This window comes from Girardinichthys multiradiatus, chromosome Y, assembly GCF_021462225.1.
Source record: "Girardinichthys multiradiatus isolate DD_20200921_A chromosome Y, DD_fGirMul_XY1, whole genome shotgun sequence".
In the NCBI taxonomy this organism is placed as follows: domain Eukaryota; kingdom Metazoa; phylum Chordata; class Actinopteri; order Cyprinodontiformes; family Goodeidae; genus Girardinichthys; species Girardinichthys multiradiatus.
In genome coordinates this window covers 40950059-40973368 of record NC_061818.1, presented here as the reverse complement: position 1 = coordinate 40973368, position 23310 = coordinate 40950059, and the positions used below count along the sequence as shown (strand labels likewise).

At 43.0% G+C, this 23310-nt stretch overlaps 2 protein-coding genes across 3 annotated transcripts in view; one reads left to right on the top strand and one right to left on the bottom strand.

Annotated features, from left to right (window-relative positions):
* The window catches only part of LOC124864113 (double C2-like domain-containing protein alpha), an 80094-nt gene that overhangs the window by 50436 nt on the left and 6348 nt on the right, over nt 1-23310 (top strand). For both annotated transcript variants that reach the window (XM_047358742.1, XM_047358743.1), the window contains exons 8-10: nt 16040-16245; nt 20892-20973; nt 21278-21374. In XM_047358742.1, coding sequence (XP_047214698.1) covers nt 16040-16245; nt 20892-20973; nt 21278-21374 — 385 coding nt within the window. The remainder of the gene's footprint in view (nt 1-16039; nt 16246-20891; nt 20974-21277; nt 21375-23310) is intronic.
* LOC124864112 (heat shock 70 kDa protein 1) lies at nt 2586-6013 on the bottom strand. The gene is made up of 2 exons (XM_047358741.1): nt 5860-6013; nt 2586-5524 (listed from the first exon to the last, which is right to left on the bottom strand). The coding sequence occupies exon 2, from the start codon at nt 5499-5501 to the stop codon at nt 3582-3584; it is 1920 nt and encodes a 639-aa protein (XP_047214697.1). The 5' UTR covers nt 5502-5524; nt 5860-6013; the 3' UTR covers nt 2586-3581.

Below are 23310 nucleotides of genomic sequence, written 5' to 3'. Positions count from 1 at the left end.
GTTTGAGAGAACAGAGCAGAGACACAAAGAGAACAAAGAAGCACTGATCCAGGAGTACTTTCTATGGGAAGGAAAAGTAAATGTTAATGGATGTAGCTCCTTTAGTCGTTTCATCTAGAAAGAAAGAACAGATAAACTCTGATCCAGTTTTCAAGGTTAGAGTCTGAAAGAGAGAACATAGAGTTAGTCACAGTAGAAGCTCAGTCAGTAGCCATGTCTAGGAGAGAGAAAGGGTTAAACACTGAAAGACAGGACCATGTGGATCATCTGTAGAAGGTGAGCATTAAGTTGTTGTCAGCAGAAGCTTGGATGATGACCCTCTCCAGAAAGGTGTCACAGGTAGACACAGAGCCAGGCCAGGTGTAGCTTCTAGGAAGAGAAAAGAGAGAACAAAGTTAAAAGCTGAAATAACAGCAAATGATGCAAAATTGGAGAGTAGTATGAGAAAGTAGTGAAGAGGGTGAAAGTGGTCATTATGTCCTCCAGCAGCCTAAGCCTATAGCAGCATAACTACAGAGATAGCTCAGGATAACCTAAGCCACTCTAACTATAAGCTTTATCAAAAAGGAAAGTTTTAAGCCTAGCCTTAAAAGTAGACAGGGTGTCTGCCTCAAGGACTAAAACTGGGAGCTGGTTCCACAGGAGAGGAGCCTGATAACTAAAGGATCTGCCTCCCATTCTACTTCTAGAGACTCTAGGAACCACCAGTAAACCTGCAGTCTGAGAACAAAGTGCTCTGTTAGGAACATATGGACCAATCAGATATCTGATGTATGATGGAGCTAGATCATTAAGGGCTTTATATGTGAGGAGGAGAATTTTAAATTATATTCTGGATTTAACAGGGAGCCAATGAAGGGAAGCTAAAATAGGAGAAATATGATCTCTCTTTTTAATTTTCATCAGAACTCTTACTGCAGCATTTTGAATCAGCTGAAGGCTTTTAACTGCATTTTGTGGACATCCTGATAGTAAAGAATTACAATAGTCCAGCCTTGAAGTAACAAATGCATGGACTAGTTTTTCAGCATCACTCCTGGACAGGATATTTCTAATTTTAGCAATGTTCTGGAGGTGAAAGAAGGAAATCCTAGAAACCTGTTTAATATGGGATTTAAATGACATGTCCTAGTCAAAGTTAACACCAAGGTTTTTTACTTTATTATCTGAGGTCAATTTAATGCCATCCAGGTTAAGTGATTGACTAAGCAGTTTCTTTTTTAAAGACTCCGGTCCAAAGACGACAACTTCTGTCTTGTCTGAATTTAGAAGCAGAAAATTTAAAGTCATCCAAGTTTTTATATCTTCAAGACATGCTTGTAGTCTATCTGTCTATCTGCACTGTGTTAGTGACATCAAATCATGGCTGAGTCTTAATTTTCTGAATTTAGTTGCCTTGGTCTATAACTTGGTACTCCCTCTCACTGTAACTTATCTATGGCCTAATTTACAGCCAGGGCTTAGGGCAAATGTTTCTACAGATGGCCCTGTTTTGTCTTAGGAAGGGCTCCAGGGCCGGAGAGGAGATAAGGAAGGCCCTTGGATCACTGTTCAGTCAACATCTAGGAGGAAGAATTACAACTGGTCCTGCCTTTGTCTTCATGAGGGAGCCCCTGGCTCCATGGGATTACCCTGAAGCTACTATAAGAGAGAGATGTTTCTATGTCTAGTTAGAGCAGATACGGAGCACCTCTTGAACACGCCTGAGGTTGTAAATGCTCTTCCTTACAAGGTTATCAATAAAAAGCTTATTGAGTGATGATCATTGATCTCTTCCTTCATTAAATATGAATTTCTCCACAACAAGCTCCATCAGATGAGTTCGGAGATATTTCTGGAGCAATTCTGAGGTTTTTATTTAGCTTAGAGTTCATGGTGCAGCTGCCACCAAGAGCCTCACATCATTGAAGATCAGTGATCCAGTATCTGTGACACCTAAATCATGACAACCCCACCACCATGTCTGCCCGTCGCTCTGATCCAGGCTCATCATGGTCTTGTCTTTCCAGAGGACCCTTGTTCAGACTACTGGAGCCACTTTTTAGCAGCTGAACATCCTGTTTTTGTGGCTTCCTGATGGTTTGTGTTTTCCACCGCAGCCTCTGTGTTTCTGTCCCTCAAGTCTTCTATGGACAGTCGTCTCTGGCAGAGAAACAGGAGGCTGTTTCTGATCTGTTGGACAGGTGTTACCATAGTGATGGTTCTGCTCTAGTCAGCAGTGGACTTCTTCCTTTGGTGCATCCTTTCTGCCTCTGATGGTTTGAGTGTTGGTGCTCGACCTCAAAGCATCTTGTGTTGCTTTCATGTTGAACAGGAACTGCAGACTCCATCCTCGACCAATGAACCAGAGAAACACACCTGAGGATCACCTGGGATCCACTGGGTGGATCAGAAATGTCTGAAGATGATTTCAACATAAAGTTTTTAACATGCAGTTTAATAAGAATGAGTTTTTATGTGAAAATTGTATGAAATTTTAATTATAACTGATAATCAAGTGGCTACATTTAAAACTCTGAGGAAAGTTCAAACTGTTTGATCCCCTTAAAACAGCAACTATGTATTAAAGAAATCATTTTCAAAAATCAGCTACAAAAATGTGTTTAATTAAAAGCAACAGCAAGAAGAAAATAAACTATAGACTGTTTCTCTTATATTCACTTCATTCATGTGAACTTTCAGTCAAAAGGTCAAATACTGGTTATTGCTAAGGTCAGCTATTATTTAAATATCTGTGAGCTTCAACATGTTTCAGATCAGGATTATTTTCATCATTTCTGTCAACTACGTCACTTCCTCCAGGAAATACTCAGCACCACGGTTCTTCATTTACTGATGGATTCATTCTTAATGACACTTAAACTCTTCATCTTTAAACTGCAGCCTCAAAATGTGCAAAATACATGAATTTATTTTCCACAGACTGCGAATAATTAACAAGTGAGGTACAAATTAACAGAATAACAAACCTCATTGACTGCATGAAACTAAAATATTCTGAAAACTTGTGTGCAGCAGCAAATGTGGTCCCAGTAGAACAGGGAATAAAAGTATTCAGTTCCAATGCAGGAATAAACAGAAAATCTAAGCAAAAAGATTCACTTAAATTCATGCACCAAATTACAGGAAAACTAAACCGACATCTAATAATAGCATAAGAATTATGGCAGATAAACTCTACTTTATGTTTAACTCCTTTAGGAAAGAAATGACCTTAAAGCTGTTCTGATCCTCAGGAGTTTAATGTTTTAGAAAATATGAAACTGTTTTCACATTTCTAAAAGAATCCAGAAAACTCTGATTAAACTTCTGTTAAATCTTTACTTTTACTGCGATGTCCAGAAACTCAAAAACATGTTCACACTGTGAGAATATTTACAGCTTGGACAATGTTCTTCATTACAATCGTAAAATAATCCAACTTCAGTATAAAGTGACGTTTTAAATCTCATTAATGTTCATGATTCAAAGATCATCTTCCATGTAATTACTCATGTTCATTCCTGAAGGACTCTGGGTTTCAAACAGTTCCAGTTACATCCTAACAGTCCAGCAGAGGAGAGTCCACATGAAGAACCCCTTCAGTCCACCTCCTCAATAGTGGGTCCCTGGGTGTGGGCTCCTGCCTGTTCTCTACAAGTACCAGTGGGCCTCCCTCCCTGATACAACCTGCTGATGATGGGGTTGCACACTTTCTCCAGCTCTTTCTGCTGGTGTTGGTACTCGTCTTTCTCAGCCAGCTGGTTGTTCTCCAGCCAGCTGATGGTCTCCTTACACTTCTCAATCACCTTCTTCTTCTCCTCCTCGCTGATTTTGCCTTTCAAGCTCTCGTCCTCCACGCTGCTCTTCATGTTGAAAGCGTAGGACTCCAGGGAGTTCTTGGCAGCTATTTTGTCCCTCTGCAGCTCGTCCTCAGCTTTGTACTTATCAGCGTCCTGCACCATCTTCTCGATCTCCTCCTTGCTCAGACGGCCCTTGTCGTTGGTGATGGTGATCTTGTTCTCTTTGCCGGTGCTTTTGTCCACCGCAGACACGTTCAGAATACCGTTGGCGTCCACGTCGAAGGTGACCTCGATCTGCGGGACCCCTCGCGGAGCAGGTGGGATTCCCGTCAGCTCAAACCTGCCCAGCAGGTTGTTGTCCTTGGTCATGGCTCTCTCCCCTTCGTAGACCTGGATCAGGACCCCAGGCTGGTTGTCAGAGTAGGTGCTGAACACCTGGGTCTGTTTGGTGGGGATGGTGGTGTTGCGTTTGATCAGAGCCGTCATCACTCCTCCGGCCGTCTCGATCCCCAGGGACAGAGGAGCCACGTCCAGCAGCAGCAGGTCCTGAACGTTCCCCGAGGTGTCTCCCATTAGGATGGCAGCCTGGACAGCGGCGCCGTAAGCCACCGCCTCGTCCGGGTTGATACCCTTGTTCAGCTCCCGGCCGTTGAAGAAGTCCTTCAGCAGTTTCTGGATCTTGGGGATTCTGGTGGAGCCTCCCACCAGGACCACGTCGTGGATCTGGCCCTTATCCATTTTGGCGTCCCTCAGAGCTTTCTCCACCGGCTCCAAGGTTCCTCTGAACAGGTCGGAGCACAGCTCCTCAAAGCGAGCCCTGGTGATGGAGGTGTAGAAGTCGATGCCCTCGAACAGAGAGTCGATCTCGATGCTGGCCTGGGAGCTGGAGGACAGGGTCCTCTTGGCCCTCTCACAAGCCGTGCGCAGCCTCCTCAAGGCTCTCTTGTTCTGGCTGATGTCCTTCTTGTGTTTCCTCTTGAACTCCTCCACAAAGTGGGTGACCATGCGGTTGTCAAAGTCCTCTCCTCCCAGGTGAGTGTCTCCGGCCGTGGCCTTCACTTCAAAGATGCCGTCCTCGATGGTCAGGATGGACACGTCGAAGGTGCCTCCACCCAGGTCAAAGATCAGAACGTTTCTCTCTCCTGACTTGCCTTTGTCCAGACCGTACGCGATGGCGGCCGCGGTGGGCTCGTTGATGATCCTCAGGACGTTGAGTCCCGCGATGACACCTGCGTCTTTAGTGGCCTGTCGCTGGGAGTCGTTGAAGTAGGCGGGGACTGTGATGACGGCGTTGGACACCTTGTGGCCCAGGTAGGCCTCAGCGATCTCCTTCATCTTTACCAGGACCATGGAGGAGATTTCCTCTGGGAAGAAGGCTTTGTTCTCCCCTTTGTACTCCACTTGAATTTTGGGCCTCCCTCCTTCTGAAAGCACCTTGAAGGGCCAGTGCTTCATATCTGCCTGCACCACCAGATCATCAAACTTTCGTCCTATCAGCCTCTTGGCGTCAAACACCGTGTTGCTGGGGTTCAGAGCCACCTGGTTCTTGGCAGCGTCCCCGATCAGCCTCTCGGTGTCAGTGAAGGCCACATAGCTGGGGGTGGTCCGGTTGCCCTGGTCGTTGGCGATGATTTCTACTTTTCCGTGCTGGAAAACCCCCACACAGGAGTAGGTGGTGCCCAGGTCGATGCCGATGGCTACGTTTTTAGCTGCAGACATCTTGGCTGAGTTTCCTTTCAGTCCTAAACAAGCAGAGACGCACATGAGAAGAAGAAGAAGGATTCAGGAGGGATGGATTCCCTGTTACAAACAGTTCATATTATACCGTTTACATTTCTACTGGACTTTATAGCAGTTTTTGCTCCAAATAAAACTGGTTTTATGTTGTGTTGAGTTAAAGCCTCAGAGATGTTCAAACATGATTAAAACCAGAAATCATTTTTCTGGTTTTGACTAAACTCTATAAAGCCTATAATTTGTCCTTACATCAGTGAATGATTGCACTAATTTAGTCTGTAGTCGCTCTGAAAACAAAGAAGAAGAAAAGTGTGAAGCAGATTATGAGATGAGGACTTACTTTAGATCAGAGCCTCTTCTACAGAGCAGTTCAGTGGTTTTTTCTCCTCCTGTGAAGCTCTTCTGATGTTCTCTGAAGGTGTGTTTCTCTCTATCCACTCAGCCTGCTCACCCTCGCAGCTATTTATACCTCTTCACGCACTTCTCGCCGCTTCTCCAGCCTTCGTCCAATCACAGAGCGCAGCGGAGGCATGCGTCATGACGTCACCCAGTAGAAGTTTCTACCAGCTTCTGGTCGCTCCGAGAAAATGTTAGAAAATGACAGAATATTTTATGTATTTATATTAAAATATATTTGTATTAATATTTTCAAAATATTTCAGAATATTTTCAGGAGCTAACAGAGCGAAAACGACAATATTATAGCAAAAATATCAAGCTGCTGATTTAATAATGCGTCCCAATCTGCCTGAAACCCGAAGGTTTATTAATCTGGGCTCTAATATTTTTATTATCCGCCAAGGAGGTCATGTTTTTGTCGTTGCTCTGTCTGTCTGTTTGCAAAATAACTCAAGACGTCATGCGCGGATTTGGATCAAATAAAAGAAATAAACAGCGCAGGATCACTGTGAAGCTCACTAAAAAACGGAAATACACTATTTTAATTCAACGTTTTTATATAGACTCCTTAAAATGATCTCATCAAAACTCCTATAAGATTCTAACGTAAGCCTGATAAGCCACCGTTCTCCAGCTGCTCCAAGTCCGAGTCTTTCAAACAGGTTGAAACTAGAAAAGCTTCATAGAGGCGCAGACCTCCACCAAGGCAGTAGGGCCAGCTTTCTTCTACACTGAGATCTACTCTGGATGACTTCGGCATGTGAGGTGCTGACAGGGTGAGAAACCTTGTGGGAACTCCTAGTTATTGCACTCGTGGATCTGGCAATGATAAAGAAAACCAGGATGCAGATGGTGCTCCACATCTGCACCAAAATCTAATAATCTGTTCCTTGTCCTAATACGCACCTTGTCTGAAATTCATTCATAAATTTTTGAGATATTTTGCAGACAGACAAACCAACATTAACAAAAACATAACCTCCTTGGGAGAGGTAAATATTGTGTTTTGCACTTATGTAATTACTAAAACGTTGCTTTACTCAAACATTGCAGGCACTGCTTTCAACCTGGAAAATTTGTTGGAGGGAAAAAAGCTATGAAACAACCCACTTCATTGTTTTAACTCCTGCAGACATTCAGTCCAGTTTTTAACTTCTGATCCAGTCTTCATTTATGTTGATTATCGTCCCAAACAACCAGATGTTGCTTTCATCTTTGAATGGTTTCCCATACTTCTCCAGGTTTCTCCAGGCTTGTCCAGGCTTCTCCAGGCTTCCTGAGACTCTGCCTCCCTGGGGTTTCATTTAGCTCCATGTTTCTGAATCTCAGCTTTTAAATAAAGTAAGAATCTGGGCACCTGAGGAATCCTCACATCATTTTTATTGGGTTCAGTTCATCATGTAATAATGTCATGTTATGTGTATCCCAACTTTTCCTGTAGGCGACAGTCCATTTACCAGTTAGATTTTTAGTATGTGATAAAATTTTTACAAAAAATTATTACAAACAAAATGTGAAAAGTTGCATCCGGATGACAAAGCCTCTTAGATCTGGAAAATGTGATTCTACAGAATCTGATTCATTTAGGTTGGTTGATGATCTCCATTCATTCTGTTTAATATTCAGGTTCAGATTCTGTTATAAACATGAAGAACTGACGATTCTGTGATGTTCAGACTTCTAGATTTTCCTCTTTCTGTTTTAAAACAAGACAAATGCAGGTTCCCACTGACTAAATGTTATCAGAAATTCTGCCACCAAATAAAACCCCCAAAACTCTCAGTACTAAAGGTTCTCTCTCGTTTGTGCTTCTTCTCTCCAGAAAGTTCTCCAGAGGTCTTGAAAAAAATCAGCCTCTGATTGAACGAAATTTCCAGAAACAGCCACTAAGTTACGGACACGCACCGGAAACAGTGTGACTATGTCTTCAAACTAAGATAAAATCTATGTGCTGTGCAGCTCCCTCCAACACAATATAGACGACGTGCTTTTATTCTGAAGGTTTAAACAGGATGCTGTGCGTGGTGTCGCTGTGACTTTGATGGTGATACATTTGACACATAATAGTAAAGAATTACAATAGTCCAGCCTTGAAGTAACAAATGCATGGACTAGTTTTTCAGCATCACTCCTGGACAGGATATTTCTAATTTTGGCAATGTTCTGGAGATGAAAGAAGGAAATCCTAGAAACCTGTTTAATATGGGATTTAAATGACATGTCCTGGTCAAAAATAACACCAAGGTTTTTTACTTTATTATCAGAGGTCAATTTAATGCCATCCAGGTTAAGTGATTGACTAAGCAGTTTCTTTTTGAAAGACTCCGGTCCAAAGACGACAACTTCTGTCTTGTCTGAATTTAGAAGACTTTCAGCAGAGCTGTTTCAGTGCTATGATGAGCTCTGAAACCTGACTGAAACTCTTCAAACAGGTCATTGCTGTATAAATGTTCACACATTTGATTAGCAACTATTTTCTCAAGAATTTTAGATAAGAATAGAAGATTGGATATAGGTCTGTAATTTATTAACTCATCTCGATCAAGCGAAGGTTTCTTAAGTAAAGGTTTAATTACAGCTACCTTAAAAGCCTGTGGTTCTGATCCATTTACTAAAGATAGATTAATCATATCTAAAATGGGGCTGGTAATCAGAGGGAACACTTCCTTAAATAATTTGGTTGGGATTGGGTCTAACATACAAGTTGAAGGTTTAGATGAAGCTAATATTTCTGATAACTCAGGAATTCAATTCAATTCAAAATACTTTATTAATCCCAAAGGGAAATTAAATGTTGTAGCTCATATTATGAAGGTTTCCTCAAAGAGTCGTTGTAGATGCTGATGGCTGTGGGCTGGAAGGATCTCCTGTAGCGCTCCGTCTTACAGCAGATCTGAAGAAGCCTCTGACTGAAGACACTCTGTTGTTGTAGGACAGTCTCATGAAGAGGATGCTCAGGGTTCTCCATAATGTTCTTCATTTTATGAAGAATCCTTCTTTCCACAATGATCTCCAGAGGTTCCAGAGAAGTCTCCAGAACAGAACCAGCCTTCTTTATCAGCTTGTTGAGCTTTTTAAGTCCCTGGTTCTGATGCTGCTTCCCCAGCAGATGATGGCAGAAGAGATCACACTTTCCACAACAGACTTATAGAAGATCTGCAGCATCTTGCTGCAAACACCAAAGGACCTAAGCTTCCTCAAGAAGTACAGTCTGCTCTGTCCCTTCTTGTAGATGTCTTCACAGTTGCATCTCCACTCTAGTCTGTTGTCCAGGTGAACATTAAGGTATTTATACTCCTCCACCACGTCCACTTCTTCTCCCATGATAGAAATAGTTTTTGACTTATTCCTGTTTCTCTTAAAATCTACAATCATCTCCTTTGTTTTAGTCACGTTCAAAATGAGATGATTGTTTCCACACCATGCCACAAAGCGGTCCACCACCTTCCTGTACTCATCTTCTTGTCCATCTCTGATCCACCAACGACTGCAGAATCATCTGAGTATTTCTGCAGATGACAGGAGTCTGTCTTGTACTGGAAGTCTGAGGTGTATAGAGTGAAAAGGAATGGTGAGAGTACCGTCCCCTGTGGTGCTCCTGTGCTGCTGACTACCTGGTTAGACTCATAACCCTTCAGTCTCACAAACTGTGGTCTGTTTGTCAGGTAGTCTTTGATCCAGGAGATTGTTGAGGCCTCCACCTGAGTCTTCTGGAGTTTCTGACAAAGCAAATCAGGTTGGATTGTGTTAAATGTTCTGGAGAAATCAAAGAACATGATCCTCACAGTGCTGCTGGCTTTGTCCAGATGACAGTGGGTTCGTTGAAGCAGGTGTATGATGGCATCTTCAACTCCAACTCCACAACGATAAGCAAACTGAAGGGGGTCCTGATGGTTTACTGTTTGCTTACTCAGGTGGGCCAACAGGAGTCTCTCTAGGACCTTCATGATGTGAGATGTCAGGGCAACAGGTCTATAGTCATTGAGGACTGATGGCTGAGTTTTCTTTGGTACCAGAACAAGACAGGAGGTCTTCCACAACACCGGAACCTTCTTCTGGGCAAGGCTAAGGTTGAAGAGGTGCTGCAGAATCCCACATAGCTGCTCTGCACAGACCTTCAGGACTCTAGGGCTGACATGATCTGGACCTGCAGCCTTATTCTGATTCAGTCTCTCCAGTTGCATCTTCACCAGACTTCTTGAGGCACACAGGTGGAGGGAGGCAAAGGGAGCATCAGCATCTTCTGATTTGGTTGAAGGCAAACATGTAGAAGCAGAAGGTCCAGGGCTGAGGTGGAAGATAAAAAAATTGAGGTGTGACAGAAAAGCTGTGGGTCAAAGGAGGGTGGAGGCTCTGTTTGGCTGTGAGCAGGAGAGGAGGATGTGAAGCTTGTTTCTGAACTGAACCTATTGAAGAATGTGTTCAGTTCATTGGTTCTGTCCATAATAATTTGAAAAATATTAATTTCTTAACTAAAAATCATTACTTACGAATAGAAATCATAGATGTCCTCTGGTGTTGTGATTATGGGCTCAAAGCTCTTTAATAATTAAAATTTTTAACCAAAACCACCAACTGTCACTGTTTATTCAACCGCTTCACCGAAGGTGGAGGAACTTCGACCTTGTTTTGACAGATTAATCTCTCTTGCACGAAATAAACACAAACGCTTAACTTAATTATATATATGAAGATTTATTGAAGCCAAATAATCCTGATATACCATTATTCTGGTCCAAAAACCTTCACCTAACTAACAAGCACCGTTCTACATAAAGGGAATAACAATAACTACCTAACAATGATGATAAAAGAGAAATATATATATGCATTTAGTGTCTATGAAGATCAAACCAGCAGTTTATGGACAAAATGTGTAATTTGGGTTAAATGGGAAGAAGTCCTCCTGTCGTGTTGATGTCTCGATCGCAGCGATCAGCTGATAAAACGGATCGCCCCAAATCTTGATAAAGTGTCATAAACTCTTGAGGCGGGAACTCAGTGGAAAAACTCCAGCAATAAAACTGGAACAAAGAGAGGTCGGCGAGGCCCAGACCACAGCTGCTTTGAATGAAAACTTTTAAAAGTCCAACTTCTAACTCCTGGCTGATTTGGGATCAGCCGGACAAACATGAACCACGCAGCAGCAAATCAAAACACAGCTCAGCATAAAATACTTCAATCAATATTGCAACAAGTTAATACCTGAGATTAACTACAGGTGATCCTACATCACCTTAACTGCCTCATCCTGACCAGACCTCTAAATGCACCTATCCGGTTTAATATGAAAAGAACGAAATTACTTTGACGTTGATTTCTTCTCTCCACCGGTTGAGGATCAGGTCTGAAGAAAAAGGAGGGGGGGATCACGCGTCCGTGATCAAATTAAAAGAAATAACGGTAATTTCTCCTCCGTCCAGGAGGGGAAAAGATGAAGAACCTTTAGTCGACTGCATACACAAGGAGGAAACTCTTCTCCTTGGACATAGAACCTCTGTAGGTTTTCACCTGCGCCGGTTGTGGCACGGTCTTCGATCGGCAAATAAATCCTCTGATCTTCTCGTATCAGACAGATTTCCAGCTTTCAAGCTCTTCCGGGAATGGCCTTGTGGAGCAAAAGTTTGCCTGCGAGCTCTTGTCTCACCAGAAATGCGCCTCCTATACGCTGTCCTGCGACAGGCGGAAATGGCCCCAAAACTCTGCATCTCAGCCGGTTTATACTTCCAGTGACGTCAGAGCTGCGACGTCTGTTGAGCTGCGACCAAATGGATGGCCCCAAAATCCCCTTCTGGGTTCAAAGGGTGTGATTAATCGCAGTCTTTGAAGCTACTGGGTCCATCCATCATAGGAGCTGAGACTCAATGATCCGTGAAAAAGCAAAAGAAGTAAAGAAACAAAAATACTGTCCATGTGTTCCTCTTGGCAGGAACGGGAGTTCACAGTTCAGTTTGTTTCTCAAAGGCCTATGACTGGGCAGGACAAGGTTAGCCTGGGCTGGACTAAACTCTGACTAACTCATACCTGTCTATGTCATTCAATGAGAAAAATACAAAAACAATACATTCACATCATCATCACATTCTTTTGGTCATCAGCTCTGGTAACCCTGAGACAAAGTGAAACAACAATAAAAAGAAAGAAAAAAAAAACAAGATAACAAAATAATGGGGTCATAGCTTAGTCGTCCAATTGCAGTCAGGGACGGGAATCAGCCTGTGGCATTGGCAAAGGTAGCGCTATGAACCATGGGAAAATAAATGTGAAGGAGTCAATCCTGGTTTGTAACCAACTATGCAGTGTGTTATCTCAACAGAATCCAATGTTTAACATGAGTTTAGGTTTAAACAAATGAGCTCTTTCAAATGATGATGGGATTTAACGTAACTCCTGTTTCTGAGACATTTTAGATCGGAAGAAGGAGAGGAAAGAAAAGTAATGTAATAATAATGGAACGGCACTACTTAGGCTATCAGCCAGGTGTGTTTGTGGAGGTTGCAAGGTGTCTGCTGTGGTGGACTTTAGGATTTTCTCTACTAAATCCAGCAGAACTCGGCAAGTAGGTATATGTGCCTCGGTGAGACCGCCTACAGATGAACCAACCTCTCTTAATAAGACTTTGCATGAAATCTCTGGCAGTAGTGTAGTGAGCTACTTTCTTTTCCGTGTCAAATATTTTCAATGACACATACAGTACACACCAAAAGTTTGGACACACCTTCTGATTCAAAGAGTTTTCTTTATTTTCATGAATATGAATATTGTAGCTTCACACTGAAGGCATCAAAACTATGAATTAAATCATGTGGAATTATATACTGAACAAAAAAGTAACTGAAAATATGTCTTATATTCTAGGTTCTTCAAAGTAGCCACCTTTTGCTTTGATTACTGCTCCACACACTCTTGGTATTCTGTTGATGAGCTTCAAGAGGTAGTCACCTAAAATGGTTTTCCAACAGTCTTGAAGGAGTTCCCAGAGATGCTTAGCACTTGTTGGCCCTTTTACCTTCACTCTGCAGTCCAGCTCACCCCAAACCATCTCGATTGGGTTCAGGTCCGGTGACTGTGGAGGCCAGGTCATCTGGCGCAGCACCCCATCACTCTCCTTCTTGGTCAAATAGCCCTTACACAGCCTGGAGGTGTGTTTGGGGTCATTGTCCTGTTGAAAAATAAATGATGGTCCAACTAAATGCAAACCGGATGGAATAGCATGCCGCTGCAAGATGCTGTGGTAGCCATGCTGGTTCAGTATGCCTTCAATTTTGAATAAATCCCCAACAGTGTTACCAGCAAAGCACCCCCACACCATCACACCTCCTCCTCCATACTTCACGGTGGGAACCAGGCATGTAGAGTCCATCCGTTCACCTCTTCTGCGCCGCACAAAGACACGGTGGTTGGAACCAAAGATCTCAAACTTGGACTCATCAGACCAAAGCACAGATTTCCACTGGTCTAATGTCCATTCCTTGTGTTCTTTAGCCCAAACAAGTCTCTTCTGCTTGTTGCCTGTCCTCAGCAGTGGTTTCCTAGCAGCTATTTTACCATGAAGGCCTGATTCACACAGTCTCCTCTTAACAGTTGTTCTAGAGATGTGTCTGCTGCTAGAACTTTGTGTGGCATTGACCTGTTCTCTAATCTGAGCTGCTGTTAACCTGCGATTTCTGAGGCTGGTGACTCGGATGAACTTATCGTCCACAGCAGAGGTGACTCTTGGTCTTCCTTTTCTGGGGCGGTCCTCATGTGAGCCAGTTTCTTTGTAGCGCTTGATGGTTTTTGCGACTGCACTTGGAGACACTTTCAAAGTTTTCCCAATTATTTGGTCTGACTGACCTTCATTTCGTAAAGTAATGATGGTCACTCGTTTTTCTTTACTTAGCTGCTTTTTTCTTGCCATAATACAAATTCTAACAGTCTATTCAGTAGGACTATCAGCTGTGTACTGTATCCACCTCCTGCACAACACAACTGATGGTCCCAACCACATTTATAAGGCTTGAAATCCCACTTATTAAACCTGACAGGGCACACCTGTGAAGTGAAAACCATTTCAGGTGACTACCTCTTGAAGCTCATCAACAGAATACCAAGAGTGTGTGGAGCAGTAATCAAAGCAAAAGGTGGCTACTTTGAAGAACCTAGAATATAAGACATATTTTCAGTTGTTTCACACTTTTTTGTTCAGTATGTAATTCCACATGTGTTCATTCATAGTTTTGATTCCTTCAGTGTGAAGCTACAATATTCATAGTCATGAAAATAAAGAAAACTCTTTGAATGAGAAGGTGTGTCCAAACCTTTGGTCTGTACTGTATATTTTCCTTTCGGAGTTATCGTCTTCCATATAAAGGTGATTAGGTTATAGAATCAGGACAACACAAATCTGGCAGGACACAGTTTTGGCTGACTCATATAGCTAAAAATTAGATTTTAAAACTGCAACAAGACTTGGAACGCAGGCAGGGTGACAAACATGAAGCAGGAAGTAAACGGGATCATGGAGTCAACGGGCATGGAGCTGGGAGCAAACAGGAGCAACAAAATCAATCTTTTGAAACAGTTTTTTTGTATTTCTTCAGGTTATCTTTGTCTCATATTAACATTTGTTTGATCTAAAATATTTCAGTGGGACATAAAAGCAGAAACAGAAGAAATCTGTAAGGGGATAAATACTTTTTCAAAGCACTGTAGGTGTCAGAAGTTTTGTTTTCTCCCAGCAACATGTCTGGGCTTAAGGAGGCGCTTTGATGTGGTGGATGGAGGCTAATACTAAAACGATCAGACAGCAGCTGCAGTCTGACTCTCTCCTTCATTTGGCTCAGACACCGAGGAAAAACGATACGCTGTTGCAGCTCATTGTGATAAACATGTTGGAGATTAGCGATTTAAACTGTAATTGACAAACATTAGCAGATGTTTTGCCCTGACAGAGGACTCATACAAAGTGAAAACATGGTAAAACATCATATTTTCTTACCTGTTTCCAGTTTCTAGTATGTTTTATTTGTTACAAGACACCAACAGTGACTAAAAGGGTTATAAAGCACAGTATTAAATCCTAAAGCCTTTTTCTACCCTGAACATTTCAAATACAGCAAAAAAGTTTGTAATTTCATCCTTTTTATCTCATCAAATGGCAGATTTTTAAATGCAGCCATCTTTTAAATCCAGCTGTCAGGAGATCTTGATGTTCTCTGAAGCTCAAACCTTTACTTTTAAGCACGGATGTCTCACTCTGATGGGAAATCTGTGCACCAGCTGTCTGTCAGCCGCTCACCTGGAACCTGCTACCAGATGACATTTCCAGCTAGAGTTAAAGTCAGCAGACGTTCACTCTGCAGATGTTGCCAAAGTGAAATGACTTTCAGACACAAAGGGTTTCTCCCTCCATCTGGATCTAAGTTTCTTCTCTTCTCTTCTAGTGGCGATGCTCTCTGGAGCCAAACACCAACTGAAGCTGCAGGAAGCACTGAATACAAATGACCTGAATCGTTTCAGACAGATCACAGCTAAAGCTGCAGTGTTTTTACTCAAAGGTCAAGATGTGAAGGAGCATATGAAGGACGTTCCTGTTTGCAAGAAGAACAGGAGCGTGGAGAGAATTTCATCTGGAAATCTGCACGAAAAAGGAGGAAAAAACTAAGATGGAGGATTTAACGTTTGATCTAATCACTGTCTGGTGGGATCAAGTAGAGCTGAGATGAGTTTTAATGAGGTCCACAAAGGAGATGGTGGTGCCTGTTTGACCTTCTGTCTTGACATCTGTGGGAACTTCTACAGGGGACTCTTTTCGTTGTGAGAGAAAACTGGGAGAACAGCTGGGTTTGACAAATGGATGTGATGGATGATGGATGGATAAATGAAATGATGAATGGATGAACAAAATTCAGATTTTCACCCATCAGTTGTGTCCTGATTGTGTCCCATTCATGCAGTCTAAGAAAGATTTTTTTATGACCAAATCAGTCCAAACATCTTCATTAACTAAGTGTTCCAGAATATTTCCTAAAGTCATCTGAAAATAAATCAGTCTGATTAAATCAGAGCAACAGAACTGCTCAGACTGGTGTAACTGGACCTGGTTTAACTAAGCTGCTGTGATGTGATCCTGTCTGCAGTGGGAGAACGAGCAGCTGCACAGCCTGGAGGAGAGAGGTCGTCTGCTGCTCTCCCTCCAGTTCCTGCCTCCCGTCTGTCCAGACGATACTGATGCAGATGGAGGAGGTGAAAGCCGGCGCAGTGGAGGTCTCTGTGTGGGTGTGAAGCGCTGTGCTCACCTGGCAGCCATGGACGTCAACGGATTCTCCGACCCCTATGTCAAAATGTGAGTGGGCTAGGATTTCTACAGTCCTGTTTGTGGTGTGGGGTGGAGACAAAGGTTTGAGACACCAGGGGGGTAACTGTGAAGGTATACATGATCATATATTTTCATTTATTCAGTAATTTCTTGTTCCTAAAGTTGTTCCTGTTCTCACATTGCTGCAGACAAAATGATCAATTTTCCTGCAGAATTCACAGCTGGTTCTGACAGACAACAAAAAGCTGCAGTTTAGTGGTTTTATTCAATCAATGATGCAGTTATTGTTTTAAAAGAAGCACCATTTGTTTCCCAGGAGGAATGATAACGAAGGAAAACGCAGAAACAGTCGGATCTCTGTCAGTGGGTGACACTGTGGGCCATTCTGGATTTATGGTTCCTCGTTCTTATTGTCTCCTCTGACACATTAGGGTGGGGTAAGGGTGGTGCAGTGGGGGTATGGCGGTTCGAGCCTCAGAACAAGAGACCAGCTGACAACTGAGGCCTCAACTGAATGTTAATGAGATTCGGGAACGACTAAGGTGTCCAGAATATAAATATGCTGCATCTCTGCACCCAGTCAGCTGGAGCATCGACCAGAACCAGGTCAGAATTCCTGTTAAACATCCTGCAGTCAGGTGAGGTGCATCATTTGGTTCAGATAAAAGTCGTATTTTATGATAAAAATCTCCTGCTTCGTTTCTTGTCAATAAACTGGGAAGGAAGTTGGTTTGGAAATCAGGAGTTTGTCAGCAGCACGGTGGTGGAGGGCTGATGATGTGGGTTTTTGAAGCCCTAGACTGGGTCAAAGTTCCTCCTGAACAAGGTCATAGTTGTTGCTGCTAAAGGTGGTTCTACAAGCTGTTGGATCATGGGCTGGGCTTGGTTTATCAGAGCAGCTGTGGAAAAGCAGATATTCCCATGACTGTAGGTGTAGTCAAAGTAACGACACAGACAATGTCTTTATTTTTTGTGGGTGGAGTTTTAGTCAGCCAGACTTGAACAGTTGGACTCATCTCCCTTTGAAAGGGACCGTAGTTAAAACCAGATTCAGTCCGATTTTTCAGGACCTTACTGACATTTACTGAGAATTTAACTTTTATTACATTTTCATGTGTTCATATGACCTTCATGTTGTCTCAAGTGTTTACATGTTGGTTCTGGATTTAAGCTCCATGAACCCGGAGTAGAACCAGCAGCCTCCTTTGTTTAAACTAAACAGTGGTTTAATATTCAGTCCACCAGAGCAAGGATTCCCACACCTTCACACGACTCTTCCTGACAGACACCACCCTGCCGGGGGGCTGGAGCAGGATGAGGGGGTCCTTTCATGTTACCCTACTTAGAATAACTGACCGGAACCAAGATGCACCCAAAGCAACCTGCTGAACTCTACAGAAGGATGGACAGTTCACTCCATCTTCAGAAAAGTTAACATAGATATATGCACCATGATGTTCCCTTTGTTACCTCAATGGAACCTTGTTGGGTGGAAATACCGACTGCTATCTATTGTCCTTGGAAACCAAAACGTGGCATAAAAAGGTCCAGGGTCCAGAATGTGTAAACAGCAGGTGACTTAAACTGGTCTCTGTCCAGAGAGTTTAGAAGTGTCTTCATGACCTCAAACGGGTCCACAGGTTTCATACAGTAGATGTATCTCCAGAAAACCAGAACACCTAATGACTGAAGATCAACCCTCTGTGTGAATGTCCGCTGGACTGTAAAACCAACCCAGAGCAGTTCAATATTTTCCACAGATGACTTTCAGGATTTCATCAGACAGCTGAATAAAATAAATAATAGTGCAGAGCAGCTGACTGCTTCCTGCAGCCACACTCTGCTTTAATTAAATTCTTTTCATTAAAACCGTTTCCACTGTTGTAATTTCATTCAAGCTGCTTTGTTTTGTCTAATTAATCCCGGAGCTTCAAAAGATGCAAATATTAAACTGCTCTAGAGACCGGAGATCTCCCTGTCAAGTTGTCTGATATGGAGGAGGTCCAACCCTGATCCAACCCTGTGTGCTGGGAAATACCTTTATACACCGTGCATGTTGACAGCAGAGATACGTAGGTTAATAAAGCAAAGTGCAGAGGGCAGTTTAAAGCTGTTCTGGACAGGTTCTGAACAGGTTCTGGACAGCTCCGGTGTGCAAAATAGTACACATCAAGCTCACAGTGGACTATGTGCTGCAAGTCAATTCTTCTTCTGCACATCATGTTCTGCTGTCAGAGGAACCAAAAGGACTTCACCACATGGTTGCAACAACAACGGGAAATACTGCGTCTTGCTCAGACCTGGTCCAGGTTGGAAGAACTTCCTGCAGCAGATACTAGTGCTAAATTGTATAATTAATCAGTCAATCTCATGAATTTATCTCTAATCAATCAACATTTTGCCTTCCTAGGCAATAATTACTCTCAACCCTTTAAAACAAGCAGTTAAATGTATTTCTGTAAGTCAGAGATGGAAACAAGACACCTATAGAATCAAACTATAAATCTATTGTTATTCAAATAAAATATATTGAGAGATTAATTAGAAAAATATGTAATAAACCAAGTTAGCAACAATGATAAGAGCATAGAAACAAACAATGAAAGGGTATCTGACCAAATGAATGAATAATTTTGTTATTCAATGAATTCATCTCTGAAGGTTATTCAGACTTCATTAGACTGACGTGAAACCTTGAATGAAAAGATCTCCAGAGTTTGAAACTCTGACTCGAGTCACACTTAAGTCACAAATGTTGAGACTCAATTTAGATTTGGGGTTTAACTTGGACTCGTATACTGAGACTTGAGTATTATTCACCTTTTCCACTGGTTCGTTTTAGGCATTGCTCCACTTGGTTTCACTTTACTCAGTACGGTACCAGTTATGTTTCCACTGACCCACTGAGCTGTGCTGCTATTAACGTTGCTTTGTGTCACGTTGTAGTTAACATTCTTCGAAGAACATAACCAACCGGACAAACCAAGCCCTGCAGTTCACTCTGCAGCTCCTGCCTGTGCCCAACGCCCTGCTCGCTACCCACGGACTCCCCTTCTCGGACAAGTTGTGCTCGCCAGCCCGCTCGCTCTCCGACGCTGCCCACGGACTTACCGACTTGGGCCCCCGAAGTAAACCTTCTCAGAACAAGCCTCTGCATCGACGACCGTACCTCCCAGCCTTCCTCTCTGACCAGCACCGTAAGCCCTCTCCATTTCCTCCACACAGTCAATGATCTGCACAACTCCTCATCTTCCCTTGCTAATCCCGACTGTCCTTCACAGAGCTCCTGGTTTGAGCCCCGACCAGTACCAATCCCAGACTTGCCCCAGCGTATTAAATAAACAAGTTACAAACTGTTTCGGTTGTCTGCATCTGGGTCAGAAAGTTACCTCCCAATATGTCACTTTGTGACATTGTCTCATCAAAGTAATCTGCATAAAACACTAAAAAATAAATAAATAGAAAATAAAAAGATAAACTAAATACTAATAATGTTTGTATTATTTTATATGCAAAAATGTCTTTATTTGTTTTGTCATGTATAAAATGATCCACTGGGGGGGGCTTCATGGATTCAGCGGGGTCTTCCTCCCTTTTGATCTGATTACGGGCAGCTGCTCTCCGCCTGCTCCCTCCTCCTGCAGACACTGGTTCTTATAAGGGGAACCATCTGGGGGATGGTTTGTGTGTCTGAACAGCTGATTTTATGTGTGATCAGCTGGTTTAGGATGTTAGTAAATACTCCCAGAGCTCTGTTCAAATTATCATCAGAACATGGAGAGAGGATGGACCAAATGCAGACTCACCAGGGCATGGAGGTCCACCTAAAATGGCAGGCTGGGCAAGGAGAACATTTATCAGAGAAGCAGCCAAAAGGTCTATGGTAGCTCTGGAGGAGCTGCAAAGATTCACAGCTCAGGTGGGAAATTGAGCTGTGGAGTCTTCAGGACAACTTTTAGTTGTGCACTCTACAGATCCGACCGTTACTAAGGAATAAGAAGGAGAAAGCCAGAAGAGGACCCGTTTGCAGTTTGCAATAAGACATGTAGGAAACAAATCAAATGTGGAAGACTGAAACTGAACTGTTTGTCCTACATGCAAAACTAATACTGAACATCACCATGAACATACAATCTCCACAGTGAAACACGGTGGTGGCAACATCATGTGGTGGGGATGCTTTTCTTCAGCAGGAACGGGGAAGCTGATCAGACTTGATGGGCAGATGGATCAAACTAAATCCAGAAGATGGATGGAACAAAATTCAGGACAATCCTGGAGGAAAACCTGTTAGAGGCTGAAGAAGTCCTGAGACTGAGGTGGAGGTTCACCTTCCAGCAGAACCACCACTCCAAACATACAGCCAGAGATACAATGGATGGTTTAGATCAAAGCAGATGTATGTGTTAGTATTGCATAGTCAAAGTCCAGACCTAAATCCTTCTGAGAATCTGTGGGAAGATGTTTACAGAAGCTGTCCATTAAATCTGACTGAACAGGAGATTTTTACCAGTCAAGGATGTTCTGTCACATAAACTCCATATAAGATCCACTGCAGTTAGTTTAGTCCTAACATGACAAAATGTGAAGAGGTCTAGATGATGATGTGTCTTCTGCTGCACATGTAACATCCTTTAATCTGTATTTCCCTCCTTTTCTGCCTCTGCTATCAGATATCTGAAGCCCGACATTCAGAAGAAATCTAAGCACAAAACAGCAGTGATGAAAAAGACACTCAACCCTGAATTTAACGAGGTAAGACCTCTCCATCTGCTCCCCACTGTTGGAGCATAGCAGGAAGGGGGTCTGCTCCAGCTCCATCTTCACAGGGTGATGGTGTTAATGAGCTGCTGTTTCCTTCCTCCACATGTGCAGCTATTGTTTCATTAAGCCTCCTCCAGCTTCCTGCTCACTCTGCTTCCTCTCATCTGCTTCCTATCTCAGAATGAACATCTCTAATGTTTCTCCCATCTCCTAATAGTCTACATGGGGGGTGTCTGCATTAATGGTCATAAGAAAACAACCAGGTATCAAATGAGGGTTTCCTTATTCACTGCAGGAGTTCTTCTATGAGATCTCGCTGTCGGAGCTGTCCAAGAAGACTCTGGAGGTGACCGTGTGGGACCATGATCTTGGACGCTCCAATGACTTCATCGGTAAGGCTGATCATAGGAGATAAATCAAAAGCTGTTGTCAACAGGATCCTCCGAGGTTCAGCTGCTGTCCATATTAGTCCTAAGAATGAACGTTGGCAAAGCTGCTCAGAAGTTAGTGTGTGTTTGATCAGATTATTACAGTAGTCATGTACATGTTTCTGTTACTTTCTGCATGTTCATTTTAAATATGAAAAACAAGCTTGTGTGGCAAGAGAGGCCCAGAAGAATCGGATTTCTGCAGTCAACACTGACCCCTAGACATCCACATGACAACTGCTAGAACTCTCAGATCTCTGCAAAGACTGTGGAAATGCTGAGACATCCAGATTTCCACGTGTCCCTGAAAGCAATCAGGGTTGCTAACTGTCACCAGAAGAGTGGACAGTGTGTTACAAAAGTATTTACATATTTTTCTGCATTTTGCTTCAGTGTGTTTGCTGGGAATAATTGTGACAGACAGATTAAGACAAATATATCAGAAATGTGAAGTGGAAGGAAAACGATTCCTGGTTTTCCTCATTTTTACCAATAAATATCTGAAAAGTGTGGTGTGCATATGTATCCCTCCCCAGTCAGAACTCTGTAGAACCTCCTCTGGCTGCAGGTCTTTTGGGGTTTGTCTCCACCAGCTTTGAACATCTACAGACTGAATTCAGACTCTGTCAGATTGGATGGAGAACATATGAGAACATCCGTTTTCTCAGATTCTCAGGTGCATTCTGTCAGGATCTGTGCCATGTCTGTATGTTTTGGTGCTATTTCTGTTCTTAACCTCTAGATGGCGTTTTGAACCAGAGGAGAGGTGACAGGTGTTCTCTATCTCCTTGATGATCTACTGAGGAGTATTTAAGGAGGAGGCTGCCAGCAACTCACTGCCAGAGTGTTGCCCTTTGTGGTACAGCTCAAGCCACATTACTTTGCCTTTGTCTTGACCTTGCTTTGCTCTTTTGTAATTTTGGATTTGTTGCCTTGCAGGTTACCTGAACTTAACTTTGCCTTCAGCGTCGAACTTTGCCTGGATACCGTCTTCTGGAAAGAAGCTATCCAACCCCATGAACCAAGACTCAAGCCTCCTGTTTCCTCATTGGAAACCAGCTGGGAGTCTCCTGATTCCTTCGTTCCATGGATCTACCTCTGTGAATCCTGTCCACCCTCCTCCTCCCATTGCACCAACTACAGAAACTCTTGGACCATCAATCATCCTGGCACACCAGTGTTCACTGTCTCCGGTCCCACGGGTCAACAACCGCCTAGTCTCTCCACCCCCTCTGGCGGATCTCTCCCTCAAATCAGTAAGGCAGAAATATCTTTTGTGAATATAGGTCCAGAGTTTCCCCTTGCTTATGGTTCTGTTTATTTTGCAGTTGGTGTCCCAGTTCCAGTCTCCTAAACATTTCTACATACTGTCAATAAACTTCTTACCGTTAAAACTCTGTCTCCTGAATTGTTTTCCGCATGTGGGTCAAATCCGTTCGAAACATTATGACAGAAGACTCTGGCCAACCCGTCCCAGCAGAAGCATTCAGGAGAACTCTCTCAGAACAACATCATCAAATCACAACTCATGACTCTTCCCTCCGCTCTCTTTTTGAACAACAGAAACAGACTAACCAGCAGATTGAACAACTAACCTCCCTGTTTCAGCACACCCTGAGCAATCTCACCGCCCCGGCTTTAGAGGGCGCTGCAGCCTCCTCCTGTCTCCCAGCAACTTCCGCACTCACGTGATGTCACTTCCCGTAACCCTGAAAAATTATCCGGGGAGAAAGGTGATTGTAAGGGTTTCCTCCTCCAATGTACTCTTGTGTTTAATCGCTCCCCACATCCTTTTCCATTTGACTCAGTAAAGATTTCTTATGTTCTGGGGTTAATCACTGGTAAAGCCCTGAGATGGAGGCACGTTTTTCTAACTGTTTAGATTTTGGTTGTACATTCT

Bases quoted from the DNA above. Each gene is read 5' to 3' on its own strand.
- LOC124864112 (XM_047358741.1), bottom strand. From the start codon at position 5,501: ATGTCTGCAGCTAAAAACGTAGCCATCGGCATCGACCTGGGCACCACC.